This window comes from Varanus komodoensis, unplaced genomic scaffold (assembly GCF_004798865.1).
Source record: "Varanus komodoensis strain SLA01 unplaced genomic scaffold, ASM479886v1 scaffold3, whole genome shotgun sequence".
In the NCBI taxonomy this organism is placed as follows: domain Eukaryota; kingdom Metazoa; phylum Chordata; class Lepidosauria; order Squamata; family Varanidae; genus Varanus; species Varanus komodoensis.
Window position 1 is genome coordinate 12,267,586 of NW_025335761.1, and position 17,765 is coordinate 12,285,350.

The window sequence follows — 17,765 nt, forward strand, 5'->3', positions numbered from 1 at the left end:
AATCAAAGCCTATTTTTAAAACAACCAATACTAGGAGCATAGTCTGCTGCGTATTTAGACCGGGGGTGGGAGGAAGAGAGAGAGAGAGGAGAAAAAGCCCTACAACTCCCGGCGTTCCCCAGCAAGCTATGCTCGGTGGAGGGTTCTGGGAATTGTAGGCTTCCCCCCCCCCATGTAAACATGCACCCTCAAGGCGACTTCGCAGTGCACCTGGGCATCTGGTAGAAGGGAAGGAAAGGGGTGCGCCAGAGAGGGTACACATCCGGGTATACATCCTTGCTTCCATTCCCGCGACGAGGACCCTCGTTGCGCGGGCCTTTGTTTCTGGCCGGAGACTATTTTCCTCACCGCCGCGTCTGGTGTCCTGGAGACCGCTAGGAAAAGAGGCGGTGGCGAAGGGCTGGCTGCGTGGTCACGATGCTGAACGCAGATCGCCTCTCTCAGTCGGGGCTCGAGTATCTGGGTGAGGCTCAGGCGGGCGTGGCATGCAGAGCAGGTGGACTCTCTCTTCTCGCCGCAGGGCCAGGGTTGTCTCTGCGGCTCCCTGTGCGAGCTTTGGGGGGGAAAGGAGAAAGGCGGGTGGGGATGCGGGCAGGCTGGCTGTCAGTCAGGGAGGGGTGTGCGCACGTTCAGTTCCCTGCTTCCCTCGCTATGATGGCTGTTCCATTTCTCTACTACCCCTAGTTGTATTTCTCTAGCTCCGTGGCACAGATTAGAAACTGAGATTGAGGGGAAACGACCTTCCTCACCCATCCGCACTATGCAGCGCATCCTGGGTGGGACGGTGATTTGAACCAAACCGTGATCAAAATTTTCAACATTAATTGAATTTTCTGTAGGTTCCTCATCACCATCCCTTCCCCTGGTTGAGCATATGATTGATGCTTTAGGTACCAGGGCAATATACTACGCTGCTTGAAGACATCTGCCAGGTCTATCTGAGCTTTCTTTTATCATTTTTATAATGCATTATTCTCAAAAGGAAATGCAATGAAGTAGCAACTCATTAATTATATGTAATAGTTTCATATACATATAGTAATCCTTACATGCTCAATACAAATGTGTACTGCAGCCAGGGCTAGGCCAAAACATTTTCTGCCTGAGGCTAAGGACAAGATTGCCCATCCCCCACACCAGATTACACCTATATAAACTGTCTAGGCTGGCAGTTCGATTATATTTCAACACTGCCAATAGAACAGCATCTTCTACCATACCTGATGGCAGCAAACTAGCTGCAGGTGGGGAATGCAGTGCAAGTCAGATGGCATACAAACTCTGCCCTCCAAATACTGACTGCTGATTCCCACCTCCAACATCTGTTCCAGATGGTTGCCACTCTGCCAAATGATAGGGCTGACTCTTCCAATGAAGTTATCATCTTGTTCTCTGGTGAGTTAGCATTATAGGCTAATGGGTTCTTTGCAGCCACATTAAACATCCTTCAGTATCAATTTTGTTCTGTTTTGTTTAAAGAAGACAGAGAAGTTGTTCCAAATGAGCTAGTGAAGGAGGCCTTCCAGTAAAAACCTGTGTCCAATGGGACTTACTCCTGAGTAAGTGGGTTTGGGAGGATTGCAGTTTTAATACCCATCTCCCAACTTTAGCAACTATGCACTGTCATATATAATTTTGTTTTGTTTTTTTAGCAAGAAGTTGAGTAACCTTTTTCACTAAACCAGGAGTTGCTGTACCCCTGAAAGTCAAAAAATACTCTAGCATGTTTCAGATAAATAGCATGTGTAAGCATAGTCTTGGTGTTCAGAAGTGGTTCATATATATGATTGTTGTAATCTTTACATTAACCTTGTAAGGTATGCTAGTATTGTTATATTCTATTGTGACTGGGAGGCTGAGATTAAGAGACACAAGTAAACCTAATAAATTTACAGTGAAATTTGAATGAAGAGATATATTATTTTATTGTTGTAATCTGCCCAGGGAGACATGTGGCTAATGGGGTGGGCTAAACATCAAATAATAATAAAATAACTTCCTGGCTCATACTTGTACAGCACAATGCTACAGGTTCACAAAGAGTATTGGCTAGGACGTTACTGTGTTCTCATGTAAACACAAGACTAGCTAGTGTGAGGGTCCATCCACTGGGTTTATATAGACTGTTTCAGGAACAGAAATCCAGACCGCAAAAGGGAAAAGGTACAAGTCAGTTTTATTGATTGCATGTATAATACATTAGTCTACAGCCACATAATATGGTAAAATTTCCCACAAGGCACAAACCACAACAGCAGATACTTTAAGTGATGGTGGCTCACTGCAACCTAACTGAAGAGGGATGGCCTCTTATATTCAGATGGAAGTGGGACCTGAACATTTATGGTCAGTTTAAGCAAGGCTTTGATGATGTTTAGATAAATTGTTCTGGAGTCAATTAACCAAGGAGTCCTTCTCTGAAAGCCTTCTTATCAAAAGCCAGCATAACTGGAGCTTATTATGTGATAATTCTTGCTTAACTTCCCCTTTCTGTCTCCTCACTTTTATACCTTTTCTTTGATCAGCCTTTGCCCATCCCCTTCTCAGCAAAATTGATTAAAGATACCATGCTAACTTCAGACCATTTGTTGTTAATATTTGATTGTTATATGATACATCAAAGTTGTGATAACTTCATTAAAAACATTGTTGGCATCTCTGCAAAAGGGAAAGTATCCATATAGCATGGACCAAAGTTATCACAGCAGTTTTAATTGCCCATTTAATGGAACCCAGCCTGTCTGGGATGGATATTTTGCTTCTCCAATTGCCTCATTAAAAGTACTAGACACCTCCTTTTCCCTTCATGTTCTGTATGGCAACTCATTGCAGTACTGTAAGTTCAAGCCAATTTTGGGGCATTAGCATCCAAGCAGGGAAGCAGTTTTAGCCAGCAATCACTCAGCCTCAGTATCTTACCCATACCTTTTTGTTAGCTGCAAGTATTAACATACTGTTGCACACAAGTTTGTAAGAGCAATGATTCTGCACCATAGCACACATTCAACATTAAATATTCCCCTGTGGCTGCACATTGTATGGGAAGGTTGGTACTGTTGCACAAGCTGCCCTCCAGGTATGATTCTCTGCCAGTACTGATCTTCCTATTCATGAACTCCCCATAAGCTCTTGAGGAACCCCATGGTTTGCTGGAACCCATTCAAAAGCTACTGTCTTAAACAAATGAGTAACATCAGCCCCAATAACGAAAAGCAAGCCTCTGTATGAAGTCGTTCGGTTGTCTGGGAAAGCTCCTTCATATCTTCCTAGACCCTGTGTAAATCTGGTTAATTTATTACTTGAATGCTTTATAGGCTTGTTCTCCCTCTTCTGCCTTGACAATACCACCCTGTGAGGCTTGTTACTGTTATTCCCACATTTTATATGTGGGAACGAAGGCTTGGAGATTGTGATTTGATCAGGACCACCCAGGAATTCTGTGGCACAGCAGGAAGATGAAGTCAGATCCAAATCCAACACACTGTCCATTGGCCCACATAAGCCTTTTAAACAAATGTTATGACTACAAAGCTGTAACATTAGGATTACTGTACTTCCTAATCATTCCGAGCGGACTTCACCACCATCATGTAAAGATACCGTGGGTTTTATTTTACTTATTTTATTAATTAATGCATGCACATGCTGTCTTTTTTCTATGGTGGTTTACAGTTTAAAAAAACATACAATGATCAGAAAAATTAGAGTTCTTTCAGACTGATGGTAGGTCTCTTCACGAATTGATGGCAAGGGCTCAGTGGCCTTGGCTGAGTCACCTCTGCCTTCCCTCAGAACCTGGAACTTAAGACCTCTCAGTAAAAGTGAGGCTGGGGCTAGGGCTACACCAACAATCTGCTCAAATCACTCAGCTGATGGCATAATCTCCCTGGCTGCAGCTGCCTTGCTGCTTTCCTTGTTTAAAAAGTATATGCCACTTTATACCACTGCATTCAAATTTCCCAGCATTACAGTCTTGGCCACTTATTCCTAAAGACTGAATATTTAGTTTTATTATTGGTTTGTTACACTGTTTGTATTTTCCTTCAAAGAGCCCAAAGGTAATATTCATAAAGAGCCAGTGTGCTGCAGTGGCTAAGTGAGTAGGATTGGAACTCAGGTGATCTGGGTTCTATCCCCTGCTCAGTCATGGAGCCAACAGGATGACTTTGGGCCAGTTGAAGATTCTCAGCTCAACCTGCCTCACAGGGTTGCTGTTGTGGGGATAAGTCTGAGAGAAGATTAAGAGGAGAATAATGAAAGTCACTTAAAAAAAAAGAAGTGGGATATAAATTTAATAAATAACAGATGTGATTCTCCTCCTCTTCATCCTCCCATCAACCCTGTCAGGTAGAATAGGGTGAGAGTCAGTGACTGGTCTAAAATCATCCAGAGAGCTTCATGCCCAAGTGGGAATTTAAACCTAGGTCTTCCTAGGCTACCACTCTAAGCATTGCACTACACTGGCTTTCTCATATTTGGTTTTAACTCTCAGGTATAAACTGAAACCTAGTATGCACCCCCAAAATAGTAGATGCCTTCAATCTACTTGCTTATGTTAGCTGCTGCTGCTTTTTAACCTCTTGTGGCTACATTCAAATCAATGTGTTTTAGGAACGGATTGAAACATCTTTTTGCATTAATCTGCCTGATACTTCTGTTGTGCATGGAAGGCAGTGAGACTGTTATTACAATAAGGAAAATGTTGGCTGTGTGAATTGTTGAGTCCCTTTGATATATGAAGTACCTTTTATGCGGAAGTATCTTTTAATATATAGAGGTGTATTATTGAGAGAGCAGGAGTTTAATGGTTTTCACAAAAGCTGTTGACTAAGGGCTTGTTTGACTAATATGAATCCAGTACAAGTATGCAATGTTTGGGAAAGTGCTTTTGAATTTCTTTTTTGGCATTGGTCTACATTTGTTTAAACAAAATTCTTTGGAGAGAATAGCAGCCTTTCTCCAGGTGCTTTATTGTGTTTCTCAAGGTCTTTTTAATAGCATTATCTGGCTGGGGGACTATAGATAATTGTGATAAGAGAAACCAAATCATGTTAATCTTATTTAGAAGTCTGTTGGTTGCCCCAGGCTGTGGTATCAGGTGTTCTTTGAAGAAATCTGAGCTTAGCCCCTTCTCTTTTGGGATGGGCAGACTATCTTTAAACTCCCAACACCCACAAAAAGAGCCAGGCAGGTCAAATCAGTGCTTTTAAACACTGCCTCCCGATGTTGTAGTGAGCATCCCCTATGTCCTTCTGTCTTGCAATGTTTGTATATGTTTTGTTTAACGTGACATATTTCTAGGCTTTGGAACAAAGTTAAGATTTTTAGATGTATTGGCCATGAGGCACCTGGGTTCTCCAATGCTAGATGTTTTGTTTTGTAATTTATGAGATTTGTGTTCAACAAATGCTGTTTTACAACAAAATGCTGTTTTAAAAACTAATTCTTACTGGTACTGCAGTTGGCCCATCAGTGCAGGCTGAAGCTTCCTTCTTTAACCTTCCGTGTTACTTAAATGTCATGAACAGAGGTACCCTCAAGAGAAAAGTTACTCAAATGTAACCAGTCTGGAAAGTTGGTTCTTCTTGAACCAACCTGAACACTCTTCAAGAACGTTGCTACACAAGGATGACTGTCAAAGAGATAGACTTGAATGTAAACTTAAAATATTTATTTTGAAATAAAAGCAATTAATTTTGAGTGGCCAAAGATAGGGTCGGAGAGGAAGGTGCAGTTTGTGTGTTTAAAGTCTAAGCTTGCTTGCTGAAATCAAATATGTTGCAGAGATGAAAACTGTAACTTGATTAATAATAAAATTAAAAACTAGTATTTAGTATCCACAAGGCACTCCACATAGATAATTCTTACACACAGTTCTGCATTCTATATTGTTCATGTGTACCTGAGACATAGTGGCTTTCCTAAAGCCACCTTGAGAGTTCATGGCTCTTAGCTCACATTCTCTGCTACACCAGGTTTGATTGTATTTCTTTGCCTTGGTTTCTTGGTTCCATTGATGAAGTACTACCCTTTCAGTGAACTGTTTTCATACTCCAGATCTAATTGAAGGCTTACTTTTCTTAGAGCAATTTTGAAACTTTTAATTATTTCTCTCTTGAGTTAAGTTCCTCTCCTTCCCCTCTCTACCAAAATCCTTTCTCCTTAATCTGGTGCCAGCTGTGGACATGTGAGAACATGAGCCTCCTGCCAGGAAAGCTCTGTGTTTTCTAAAGCCTGAGACGGGTGAATGTAAGAGATGTTGAGCTCTGTTACGAAAAGGAAGTGCTGAGGAATGGCACTGTTCTGACATCACCAGCCCAAGAGCCCTTGACTCTTAGGGCATAAAAACGAACTTCCACTGCACTGCAGATGTATTTGATGCTTTCTAGCAGTCATAGCTTTACCTTCCTTTATGTCCAGTTCCCTATCTTTATACACTTAGCTGTTTGGTAGGCAATGAGTATAGAAATAATATATATTTCATTTAAAGAAACCTAGTAATATTGCTGTTACAGTGGCACTAAAAAGACTCTGGGCGAGATCCAGGCAAACTTAGGTATGCTTATTTTCCAGTCATATTAATAGGATTTAGATCATCTTTCCCTAAATGGGTGTTCTCCAGATATTTTTCACTGCAACTCCTATTATTTCTGGCCATTGGCCATGCTAGGTGGGGCTGATGGGAATTGCACTCCAAAGCATCAGAAGGGTACCAGATTGCGGAAGGTTAAGCCATGATTCATGTCCCATTCATGTTGTTGTTTTCAACAGAACCTAAATGCAATTAACTTCACTTCTATCAAACCCTGAGTGATAATTAATAAATGCCCAAAATACTTGAAGCTAGAAAGATGTGAAGAATGGTCTGGAGAGAACAAATAGAAAAGGCAAAGTGAAGCAAAAGTAATAGTCATATATATGAAAAGAATCTTAGGGGGAAAATGTGTCTAGTTCTTGGTACTGCAGTTTAAGAAGGTATTGACAAAATAGAATGTGTGCAGAGGAGAGGGTCAAAGATAGTAAGAGACATAGAGCCCAGATCCTACGCAAATAGGTTGAAGGTTTTATCGGTTGATTTGCTTATCAGGACCATCCACCTTAGCAATAAGCCATGGTGGATTGGTTGTTTTGTGAACAACCCATGATGCAGCCAACAGACAATCAAGATCATTGTGGGTTTTCTAGTCTTTCCCCATCTTTACCCTCTCAGACCTTCAGGCGGTTTTACAGAAGACATCCTGCTGTGATTGCCAGTTGTTTTCTACTCCCTGTGTCTTTTTATACCGTAAACTTTTTCATTGACAATTGGAAAACCTAGTTTGACAGCTGGCTTTTTTAATCCCCATTTTGATAGCATCTGGCAGCTCAAAGTTCCCAAGCAGCACTTTGCAAAATCTGACAGAGGCTGACATAAATCGTTTACACCACCCCTGCCTCATTTGAACAATTATGCATTTTAGACAATTTAATTTTTCTTAGCCACATTTGCACAATTGCATATACAACCATATATACCAGTCCCGAAACACCCACTGTCAAAAAGCCCCTTTAAAGGGGACCCATACTATCAAAAATATTTTCCCTAAATAAGTAGGAGGAACACTTTTGCATTTTCCCAAATGCCAGGTGCAAAATGGTTAAAAAAAATGTGGGAATCTGAAAAGGGCTTTGATTGTGACAGGGTGGGCAGCAAACCATTTTGAAGTGCTGCTGGGCATTTGTAGGTAGCTGGCCTTGATGGTGGTCATGTTGACCTCAGGAAAAGCAGCATGGTGCTTTTGCTGCTGTTGCCAAGAGACTCACTGGCCACTGAACATTATCCAGGGTGGAATTGATCATCTGGGTTAGAACGGCATGCAATCCACCATGGGTAAGACAAATCATAGTTTCTCAGGGTGGTTGTTTGAAACAGTCAAGCAAGCCGCTGTAGGTGAATTGAACTGGGTCTGGAAGACATGATAATCCACTGTGATTTGTTCCTCATGGTGCATTGTCAGGGCATGTGGATTCAGTCAATACAGACAGAGTGAGAGGCTCAGCACAAGAAGATGGCTACTACAAATAGGTGGTGACCACCCTCGCTTGTACTGCAGTAGTTTTCTCACAGCGGGAATGATTTGTTGTTACCAGTTCTGCTATCATGGAGGAGAGCAATCTATCTGTATTTGACACAAAATATAAAAGAGAAAGGGAGAGGCTTGGAGCCAGGCTACACAGCAGCTTCAAGAAGGCCATCTGTAAAGGTTGTACATTCCCATTGTGATGCTAGTTAAACAAGTGTTTGTTTTCAAAAGCTCAAGACTGAGAAATGCTTTTGTTCTTAATTTAGATCCAGTTTGACCCATGCTGTCCTTAGTAGTAAAATACTGCCAGATTGTATAGCCTCACAACACATGTCCTAGATCAGTAGTATATACCGTGCATTGTAACTCTATCTGGGGAATGACTTGCTAGACCAACTCATTTTGCCAAAGAGAACAGCGCCCCCCCCCCAGCTTCTCTAAATAGTGGTACTGGTATTAACAAAATATCAGTCACAAAATCCCGCAGTGACAAATGGTTTTGGCATACACTAGCTGTGTTTTTGTTTGTTTGGGGTTTTTGCTTGTCTTGTCTTGTTTGCTCTTGATATATAGCAATTTCTGGGATGAATATAAAAGATGGTATGAAAGAATCTGTTCTGTGAAAGAAAGATATGTAACCCCCACACACCCCATGTATGTGTGTGTGTTGCTCTCAAGAGTTAAAACGAATGTTTGTAAGATATTGAAAAGTCAGAATCTTATTTGGCTGGATTACTATGACATGGCGCACAACCGTGTATTGTCTCCATGGTATGTGGATTTTTGCCTTAACTTACTGGCCAGGTGATCACATGGTTACCTGGGTAGCATGGTTTCTGTATCCCTGCTCTATCCTCGTGGCCTCACCATGCATCTTGGCAGCCCCTGTGAACAAAATCCCTTCCTTTCCCCATTCTTGCCTATGGACCATAGGCAACCTCTTCCTGATTGGTCTATTACAGTCCTAAGACAAGTTTCTCCTTTCCCCTCCTGAATGTACCTTCATGGTTTTGGTGCTTGCTAGACACTCCAGAGATTTTATTAAATGAAAATAATGTTTCCCTATGCGTCTTCCCTTCTCCCTCTTTGTACTTTCACACTGGCTCCTTGTTTGCAAAAGTAAACTGGGAGATGGACACGTCACTTGGCTAATGGGAGTAAAATGAGCAATGATGCTGACACAAGAGAGACCCAGTGTGGTATAGTGGTTAATAGTGTAGGATTGGGGACTCAGAAGATCTAGTTCCCATTCAACCATGGAGCTAACTGGGTGACGTTTGGCCAGTCACAGACACTCAGCCCAACCTATTGTTGTGAGCCAGACCCTACTCTTCTCTTCCAAAATACCAGATGGTTCTTTACAATGCAGATCTTTATTGGCATAAAGCTAATAAAGTTTCACAGCTAACAAGATAATGCAACTCTAAGAGGCCTCTAGTAAACCGAACCTTAAGCCTCTGCAAATGTACGAAGTGTTGAACCTGAACTTCTCCCCATTCCTTCCCTTTCAGCAACACTCTGGACTCCACCCTCAAGGTGGCTTCCACTGGTGGAGAGTCAGCCAGCAAACCCTAACTGGGTACTTGAGCTCTGCTGATGCTCATTATAGGATCAGGGACAGGCACCGCAACAGCTCTTCCGCATCTTCTGAGACCCCTCCCATCTTTTCCAAAATGTGCCTGCTCTCACAGCTGGCCTGGGAAACTGCAGGCAGTGGTGCAGGGGCCTCAAAAACTTCTGCCTCCCCTTTGATCCTCCTTACTTCCTATTTACTCCCCCTCCTCTTGAAAGTCTGCAAAGAGTTTGTACCTTGCCCACTCACTACATTTATCTCATAGGGTTGTTGTTGTGAGGATAAGACTGAGAGGAAGAGGAGAATTATGTAGGCTGCCTTGAGTTCCTTGAAAGGAGAAAAAGCAAGATATAAATATAATAAATAATAAATAACAACATAACAACAGTAAGATTTTACCATATTTTCTTGTACAATTTGAATTCACCTTTTCTGATAGCACACCTGACTGCGGTAAACAAATGTGCAGTCTACGAAGCACTGAAACGAAATACTGGCATATAACTTATTGGGTCTGAAGCCAGTACTTTGAGTATTATAATTTAAAATCAGAATCCTAAGACACTTTTTGGGGAAGTTCCCCTGAAATCTGTAGGACAAATTTCAAAGCAAACAGACTTAGCTACAAAAGTTCATGTTCTTTAAAGGCTACATGTCAGGTGCATATTAGTCTGCCTTTCAGCATGTGTGTGTTTTTTAACTGAATTCCTCCAATTCTGGAATTCAGTTTCCAAACCTCTAAAATAGCCAAATCTCAGTGGTTGAAACAGGAAATGGTAAATCTGATACACTGTATCACATATTTGTATTTTTACAGTACAGTAAAACCATGATCCATCTTTACTCAGAAGTAAGTTCCAGTTGACATCAATAAGGCTTACTCCTAGGTAAGCGGACATAGGATAGCAGTCTCAGTTAGTGAGGAGTGGAACCAAGAAAAATGCATCCTGTTATTCAGTGCAGCTTGTTCCTTACTATCAGTATCTTCAACTTTGCCAGCATGGGACAACTGCATGAGCTGCCAAGACAGCCCAGCTCTCTTGGGTATGTCCTTCTCTTGCTTTCTGTTGCCTGACAGCTTGAATAGTTCAGTGAACTGTAGCTTTTGTGGCAAGACATATTTTAAGAGCGTCAACCATAGTAGCCTGGCTATGTACATTTGAAGATATTGAAAATATTGAAAATAACCCAATTTAAAGGGGGGAAAATATAGAGAAGATGAAGCATTGTAATAATATGCTCTTTGCAGCATGTATTACTGACCAAATTGTAGTGGCATGCTCCAAAGTTGAAAAAACAGTTTTAAATTCTTGGCACAAAACCCTGAATATTAAAGGGATAGAAAGAATGTGTTCTGCTCTACTGCTAGCCCGCATACTTAAATAAAATTACTGAGAGCCACTGATATCTTACAATTGAAAAACTGTGATATGAATACACCACAGTCAAGCTTTTAATAGATTAAGGGTTTTATTGCATCATTACCTTGCTTGAAGCCTGAAAGTGGATCTTTCCTCCACTCCACTCAGTGCATGGGTCAATGCATACTTGGGGTTTTAAAAATGGTGATGTGTTCTATACTGCATGAAATATCCCAATATCTGCCCAGTGCTTGATTGGAAAAAAATAATCTGACCCATGTATACCCCACTCACATTTCTGATCTATCTGCAGTTGTCTTCCCCATATTCACTCAGAGACAGTAATGCCCAGCAGGTGGATAGGAACAGAAGAGTCTGAAAAGATGCCTTGCCCTGCAGGGAGAGCCATCTTGGCATACTTTTCCTTTCTTGCTGCTGCTGCTGCTCTTAGATTTGAGCAAGGAGAACTCCAGCCTTTATCAGGGATGGGGCAACTACCAGCTAATTTGACAGTCACCACTGATGAGTTCAGCTTTTTCCTCCTTGCCTCTCCTTGGTAAAAGTGTAGTATGAAAGAATGGTCTGTTATACAGGAGAAAAATCCTTAAGTTGTTCAGTCAAACTGCAAGTTTCAAATTAAGAACTCTTATTAAAATTAGAGATGGGGAGAGACCAAGTAGGATTTAAAAATTAAACAGTGTACTCAAAGTCCAAATTAGAGAATCTTAAAAAATTCAAGAGTTAGCTATACATAGCAAGGATCGCTAAGGAAGTTGATGATAAATGACAAAAAAAATCATAGAGAAAAGACCATTTTATTTCTGTAGAATGGAGGAGGGCAGGAGGGACTTAACTGGGGCTAGTTAAGTATGGGGGAAGATTGATATGCCCAGCATTCAGCAAGGAGAACCTGAGAGATGAGCAGCCAGATTTTTTCACCAAGGGAATGTAGGAGTAAGAGGTATGAAATAGGATATATGTCCACTCTGGACTTCTTAGGGGGGAAATTTCAGATGGTGTACCTTAAAGAGGCTTAATTTGTGTCAAGACCATTTCCATGCCATAGGGTAGACAAGCTGTTGTGCCAGAGTCCTGTAGTGTGGATTTATTTATTTATTTATTTTTGGGTAACAAAATTATCTTGGAAGATGTCAGTACTTTAAGGGTGCAGTCTTGTGTCCTCTACCTCCCAGAATTCCCCAGCCAGCATGTAGGACTGGGTGTGTGTGCACAAAGACAGCTTTTGATTGAGCATAGTTTGGTGCTACCTGTGTGGCTAAAACTACTGAATCTCCATAAACAAAGCTTAATATTTAATGTGCAGTAACCCAGTATATCTCTCTATTTTTATTTGTTTCAGTTATGCATGCTCCAAACAGGTTGTCAAACTCTTAATTGATTAGTAGTCAAGTAGTGCCAGGAATCATTCCTGTAGTTACCAGGAAATATATATATGAAGATGTTATGGTGAGATAAATAGATTATTCTTCAGAAAAAGACTGGGACTCAGTCCGAAAAGGTAGAGTTCAACAACATTCATTTGACTTGACTGTTTTAAAAAATTAATCTTAAGGTTATGACTTCACAATTAACCATTGTAAAATGATCTATAAGATGTAATGAATTATTACGATAAGCCTTGAGAATAAATAGTACCTGAAACAAAACTATATATGTAGTATTATTTTTAGCATGACCTATCATTGGAATTTCTGCACCTGCTCCATCTTTGAAGAAGTTGTTAACAGTGTTTCCATTGTTCTAATCAGTATATGCTTGAACACTCTTGGGCTGTAATACTATAATTTACTTGGGAGCAAGTCCTGTTAAACTTAATGTGGTTTACATTCAAGTAGGCCCATGTAGGATTTCACTGAGTAGAACTGTGGGGGAGGACACATGCAGAGACCTGACTTGAATGTAATGACAACTCAGAATATGGATTGAATCAAGGATTGCCATTGTATGTGAACCTTGCACTAGGTGTAACTATGAGTTGTTAAGAAGCAAAGAAATGCAACATTCACAACCCAACAAAAAACCATGGGGTGTTTATGGTTAACAGCTCATCATTAAATTATAACACAGGGTATGCATGCAACTGTATGATTCAACATTTCATGATTCAGTGACAACCCACACTCCGGGGTTTTGTTACATGCAAACGAGGCCTCAAACTCTAGTTCTCTCATAAATGTTTTCTCTCATCTTACTGAGAAAAAGAACAGCAACTACTCACAGTTGTACTATAATCCTGACATCTATTTGGCTGAAACACATGAGATGACAATCTGTCAGCTGTGGGGAGTCTTCAGAATTTTTGATTTACAATGTCTTTTAAAAATTATATTTCACCAAACAGTGGCATTGGGCATAAAGGTGCAGGGGAGGTGAAAGACATGCCCTTAGTTTAAGGGACAGAGTATCACTGAGCATATGTTCAACCCAAGAATTTGTTTAGTACCACAGCTGAGCTTGCAATCTTGTCTGCACACATATCTGATCCTGGTATTTTCCTTCACTTTCTCAATTCCTGCATCCTGATGATTTATTTTTTTATAAGGAGGACTGTGTAAGGGGAGAAGAAATCACCTTTCTGTTGTTGCTCTTGTTAAACAATAGGTAGTCAGAACCCTTGTAGTCTTGCCAGGTATAATCCCACCTGCTTTAAAACACATCATTGAGCTCCATAGCTTGTGACTGTTTTTGAAATGCAGAAAATACTGGGAAATGCCAGGAAAATTATAATTAGGACCTTCAGATAGACTGAGCTTGTATTTCAATCTAGAAAGCAGCTGTTTCCTTAGAACAGGGGTTGATTATTGCAGCTTTCTCATTAGTTATGAATGTGTCGTATAATAAATAGATAAGTACCTCCAGCTACTTCAACGGTGAGCAACTTGTGGCCTTGTAGATGTTTCCACCTGCAATTCCCATCACTCTCAGCCAGTGTAGCCAATGGTGATGAATTATATAAGTAGTCATCCAAAAACATTGGTGGGGATAGGTATCAGTTGTCCAAACCCTGATGTTCTAGGTTAATATACCTTAGAGCTTGGGTTGTCAACCTGCAGCTCCAGAGCCGCATGTGCTCTTTCATCCCTCTATTGCAGCTTCCTGTGGCTCAAAATACGTGTCACAACCACCTGGACCCTCCAGTACATGTGATGAAAGGATGATGGCACACAGAAGCAGATGGTATTTTGGTTTGCTGCTGGTGGGTAATTTAAGTTCGGCTTTTTATTTCATAAATATGAGGAGGATTCAAATAGACATTGAGTATTTTATTTGAAAGTAACCTTCAACCCAGCATCTTTTTTTTGGAGTTCAAAATGTTTTTGTTGCATACAGAAATAAAAATTTGTTTTCTCTGTAGCAGTTCGTTGATTTCATAAATGCAACACGCTATAGTTTTTTTATACATAGCATAAAGGTAAAAAATGATCTATGCAGTGTTATCTTCATTATAGATGTCAAAAGGGTTTTGTGCCTCCCGGTGTTTTCTTTTCTGTGGGAAACGGGTCCAAATGGCTCTTTGAGTGTTTAAGGTTGCTGACCACTGCCTTAGAGGAACAGAACCTTGTGATTACTTCACATTTCAGATCTGTGCTTTAATAATCAGAGTCCTACCAGCTTTCCAGTCTTTATCTGCACTGCCCCAAAGTCTTGCTCAACAGCATAACCAAACAGTTTGCTTATATTATAAAATACTTATTAGAATTCTCATAGTTCAGAACATGTTCATCTACTGCCTATCTAATACTAATACAACCTCTCTACTACTCCTTTAATTTACTGCCACTATGTGGAAATATCTGTAACTGGCTGCCTCCACCAAACCAGCCTCAAAATTCTCTTATGTTTTAATGATCTACATTTGACGGGGGGGTGGGGGAATTGGTTGGGTGGATAATCAGCAAAAGATTACAACATTTCAGATAAACAAGTTTTACATGTTATTAATGTAAAATGAGAACAGAGAAATGTTAAAAAAAACAAATGGACAAAAAAAAGTGTATATACCAGGGTATAAGAGAAGATCAATACAGTGGTACCTTGGCTCACAAACTTAATCCATTCCAGGACTCTGGTCATAACCCAAATTGGTCGTGAGCCAAGTTAAAATTCCCTATAAGGTTCAATGTAAATAAGGTTAATCCGTTCTGTATTTTTTTTTAAATCAGAAAAATGTGAAGCAAAGTGACAACAAAGATCATGGCCATCTCCCCCTCCCCACCCCAAGCATAAGCGCAGCCTTTTCCCCGCCCCCCCTCCCAGCACGACCGAGATCGCGCCTGTCATCCCTGCAGTTGCCCATCATCCCAGCATGCACCCATCATCCTGGCGCGCTGGGGGATAAGAGGGAGAGACGGGCATGATCGCAGGCACACTGGGGGAAGAAGAGATGGGTGCAAATGGTGCGCTGGGGGAGGGAGAGATGGGTGTGATCTCAGCCATCTCCCCCCAGCACAATCGTGGCCATCTCCGCACTCGGGTGGGGTGGGGAGATGGCTGCGATCGCAGTTCCATTCATGCAGGGAAGGCTTGTCTGATCAGAGGCGCACTCCTGCAGGAAAGACAGGCGGAATCTTGGCCATCTCCCCCACGGCTCTACTTTGCTGCTGCCGTCTTTCCTGTAGCAGTGCGTCTCTGATCACGCACGCCTTCCCTGCACGAAAGCAACTGCGATCGTGGCCATCTCCCCACTTGGGTGGGGGGGGGAGATGGCTGCGATCTTGGTTGCCAGTCAAAGCGGTGTTTGTGACCCAAGTCAAAATTTTTCAGAAATTTTTGTTCGTGACCCGATTTGTTCATGAACCAAGACGTTCGTGAGCTGAGGTACCACTGTATTTTGGGCTGTTTTTCTGGTGTTTCTCGTGTCAGGCATGTAAGACAGCCTCCAATTTTTGCTTTGCTATCTCTGATTTCAAGGGTCCATTTATAAACAGTATGTGCAAGTACATCTCTGACAAAAAATGTGAATATCTTTAGGGGGAAAATATGAATATCTCTAGAAAAAACCCACAAATATCTCTAGAGTCTTTGCATCCATTGAGAGACACGAGTGAGGCTGGCTACTGCTGAAACAAAAGAGCATGGTATCCCCAAATAGAGTGCCTAGATATATATATATATATATATATATTTTAAGGGTCCTGCAGTTTCAGGCATCTGCTGGGGGCCTTAGAACCTATTCCTCATAGATACAGGGGTCCTACTGTATGACAACAAATTTTCATTTGGGCTATAAGACAGCCCCCCGATTTTTGCCTCGCTATTTCTGGTTTCAAGAGTTTTCTTATACGCAAGTATATATGGTATGAGTTATAGCATAACAAGGGAATAGATATATCCCACTAACCTAACTGCCTCTTTTATCCATAGTCCTTATCCAAGAAATAGTGGTTATTGGTCCAGCTCTCTCAATTAATTTTCCACTTTCAGCATCTCTGATGCTTCTTTCCTCTGGGCTTTTTCCCTTCTTTACTCTTTTCTGCCTGTCATGTCCATTTCCTGAGTTAAAATTTATTTCTCTTTTCCTTTCATCATATACTCAATGTTATAATATCCAGCTTCTTTAGTAAAACTTCCTGTTACTTTGACCTCTTAACGATTAACCCTAGAACATAAACTGACCTGCACACATTGCATCAAGTTGCAATAGGAGTGAAGGAATTTGAGGACAATATCAGTTGTGCAGGAAGAGCAGCTTGTCCTTTTTTCAAATCGTTTCCATTCTAGCTGGTCATTACAGAAACACTGGAACCAAGTAGTACAATGTGTTTGCTTTTTCTTTCTTTCCTCCCAATTTCTCTTTTCATTTGTGTCCTTTAGATTGTCAGCCTCACGGTAAGTGCTATCTTAAGAATAACCTTTGTAAGCCACTCTGAGAACCTACTTTGGCAAGCAGGGTAAATATCTTTCAGATAAATAAGAAATGATTAGGAATTCTTGACATTGACAGTTACCACTGTATCATCATGTGAGCTTTCATATAATGACTTGGATCAGGTAATGTCATTTCAGCGGCAGAAAGGAACTGTTGGTGGAACACATTTTATCTTCCTCCTGCAACTTCCCATGTGTGCCGCTGGTCTGATAGGCTGGGAACTGCAGTGGAGAGGAGAGGACAGCAAGATGCTGTTATGTGAGCAGAAGTCGTATTGTACAAACAAGTTTCCCCTTGTGATGTTGAATTTTTGGAGTGTGTATTGGTGATTAAAATCTTTTAAGTACAGATTATATGTTGTTAAAGTAACAAATGTATGCATTATATCAACTGCACATGTAATACTTCACTAATGTTCCTGCCTCAGAGTTTAGGCACAGGATCAAACCAAATAAGAGCAGCATCTTCTTTTCTGCGGTCCCCCCCCCCATGCTGCTTTTTGCAATAGGGATAGAGTTTTGCAGGTGAGAGATCAGGACTATTTATTGGATGTTATATTTGGATCAAATGAATGCTCTTACAAGCTAAGATCATTTCTGGAAGAATGATCACTGAGCACAGAACTTGGGCATGCAGAGAAAAGGGAGGGAGAGAAGAAGATGAAAACCTGGTTGCTTTTAGGAGTGTGACTGACTGAGTTGCAGGACTTGTTCCTCCCTGGGGCAATGCAGGTGCGCAGACTTATTTTTCTTTAATCACTCACATAAATTAAACTTTATTCCCTTGCATTAAAATAATTAAATAAAGCTACACCCAGTATCTTTTATTGCCAGATGGTATCTCTGAATCTCTGGCTCACAGTCTATCAGCTGCAAGGT

At 41.1% G+C, this 17,765-nt stretch overlaps 1 protein-coding gene across 1 annotated transcript in view; it reads left to right on the forward strand.

Annotated features, from left to right (window-relative positions):
- Positions 1 to 364: 364 nt before the first annotated feature.
- CUNH11orf49 (chromosome unknown C11orf49 homolog) overlaps positions 365 to 17,765 on the forward strand; it is a 142,039-nt gene continuing 124,638 nt past the window's right edge. Inside the window, exon 1 of the mRNA XM_044436918.1 lies at positions 365 to 463. Within this exon, the coding sequence (XP_044292853.1) occupies positions 418 to 463 (46 nt within the window). The 5' untranslated portion in view covers positions 365 to 417. The remainder of the gene's footprint in view (positions 464 to 17,765) is intronic.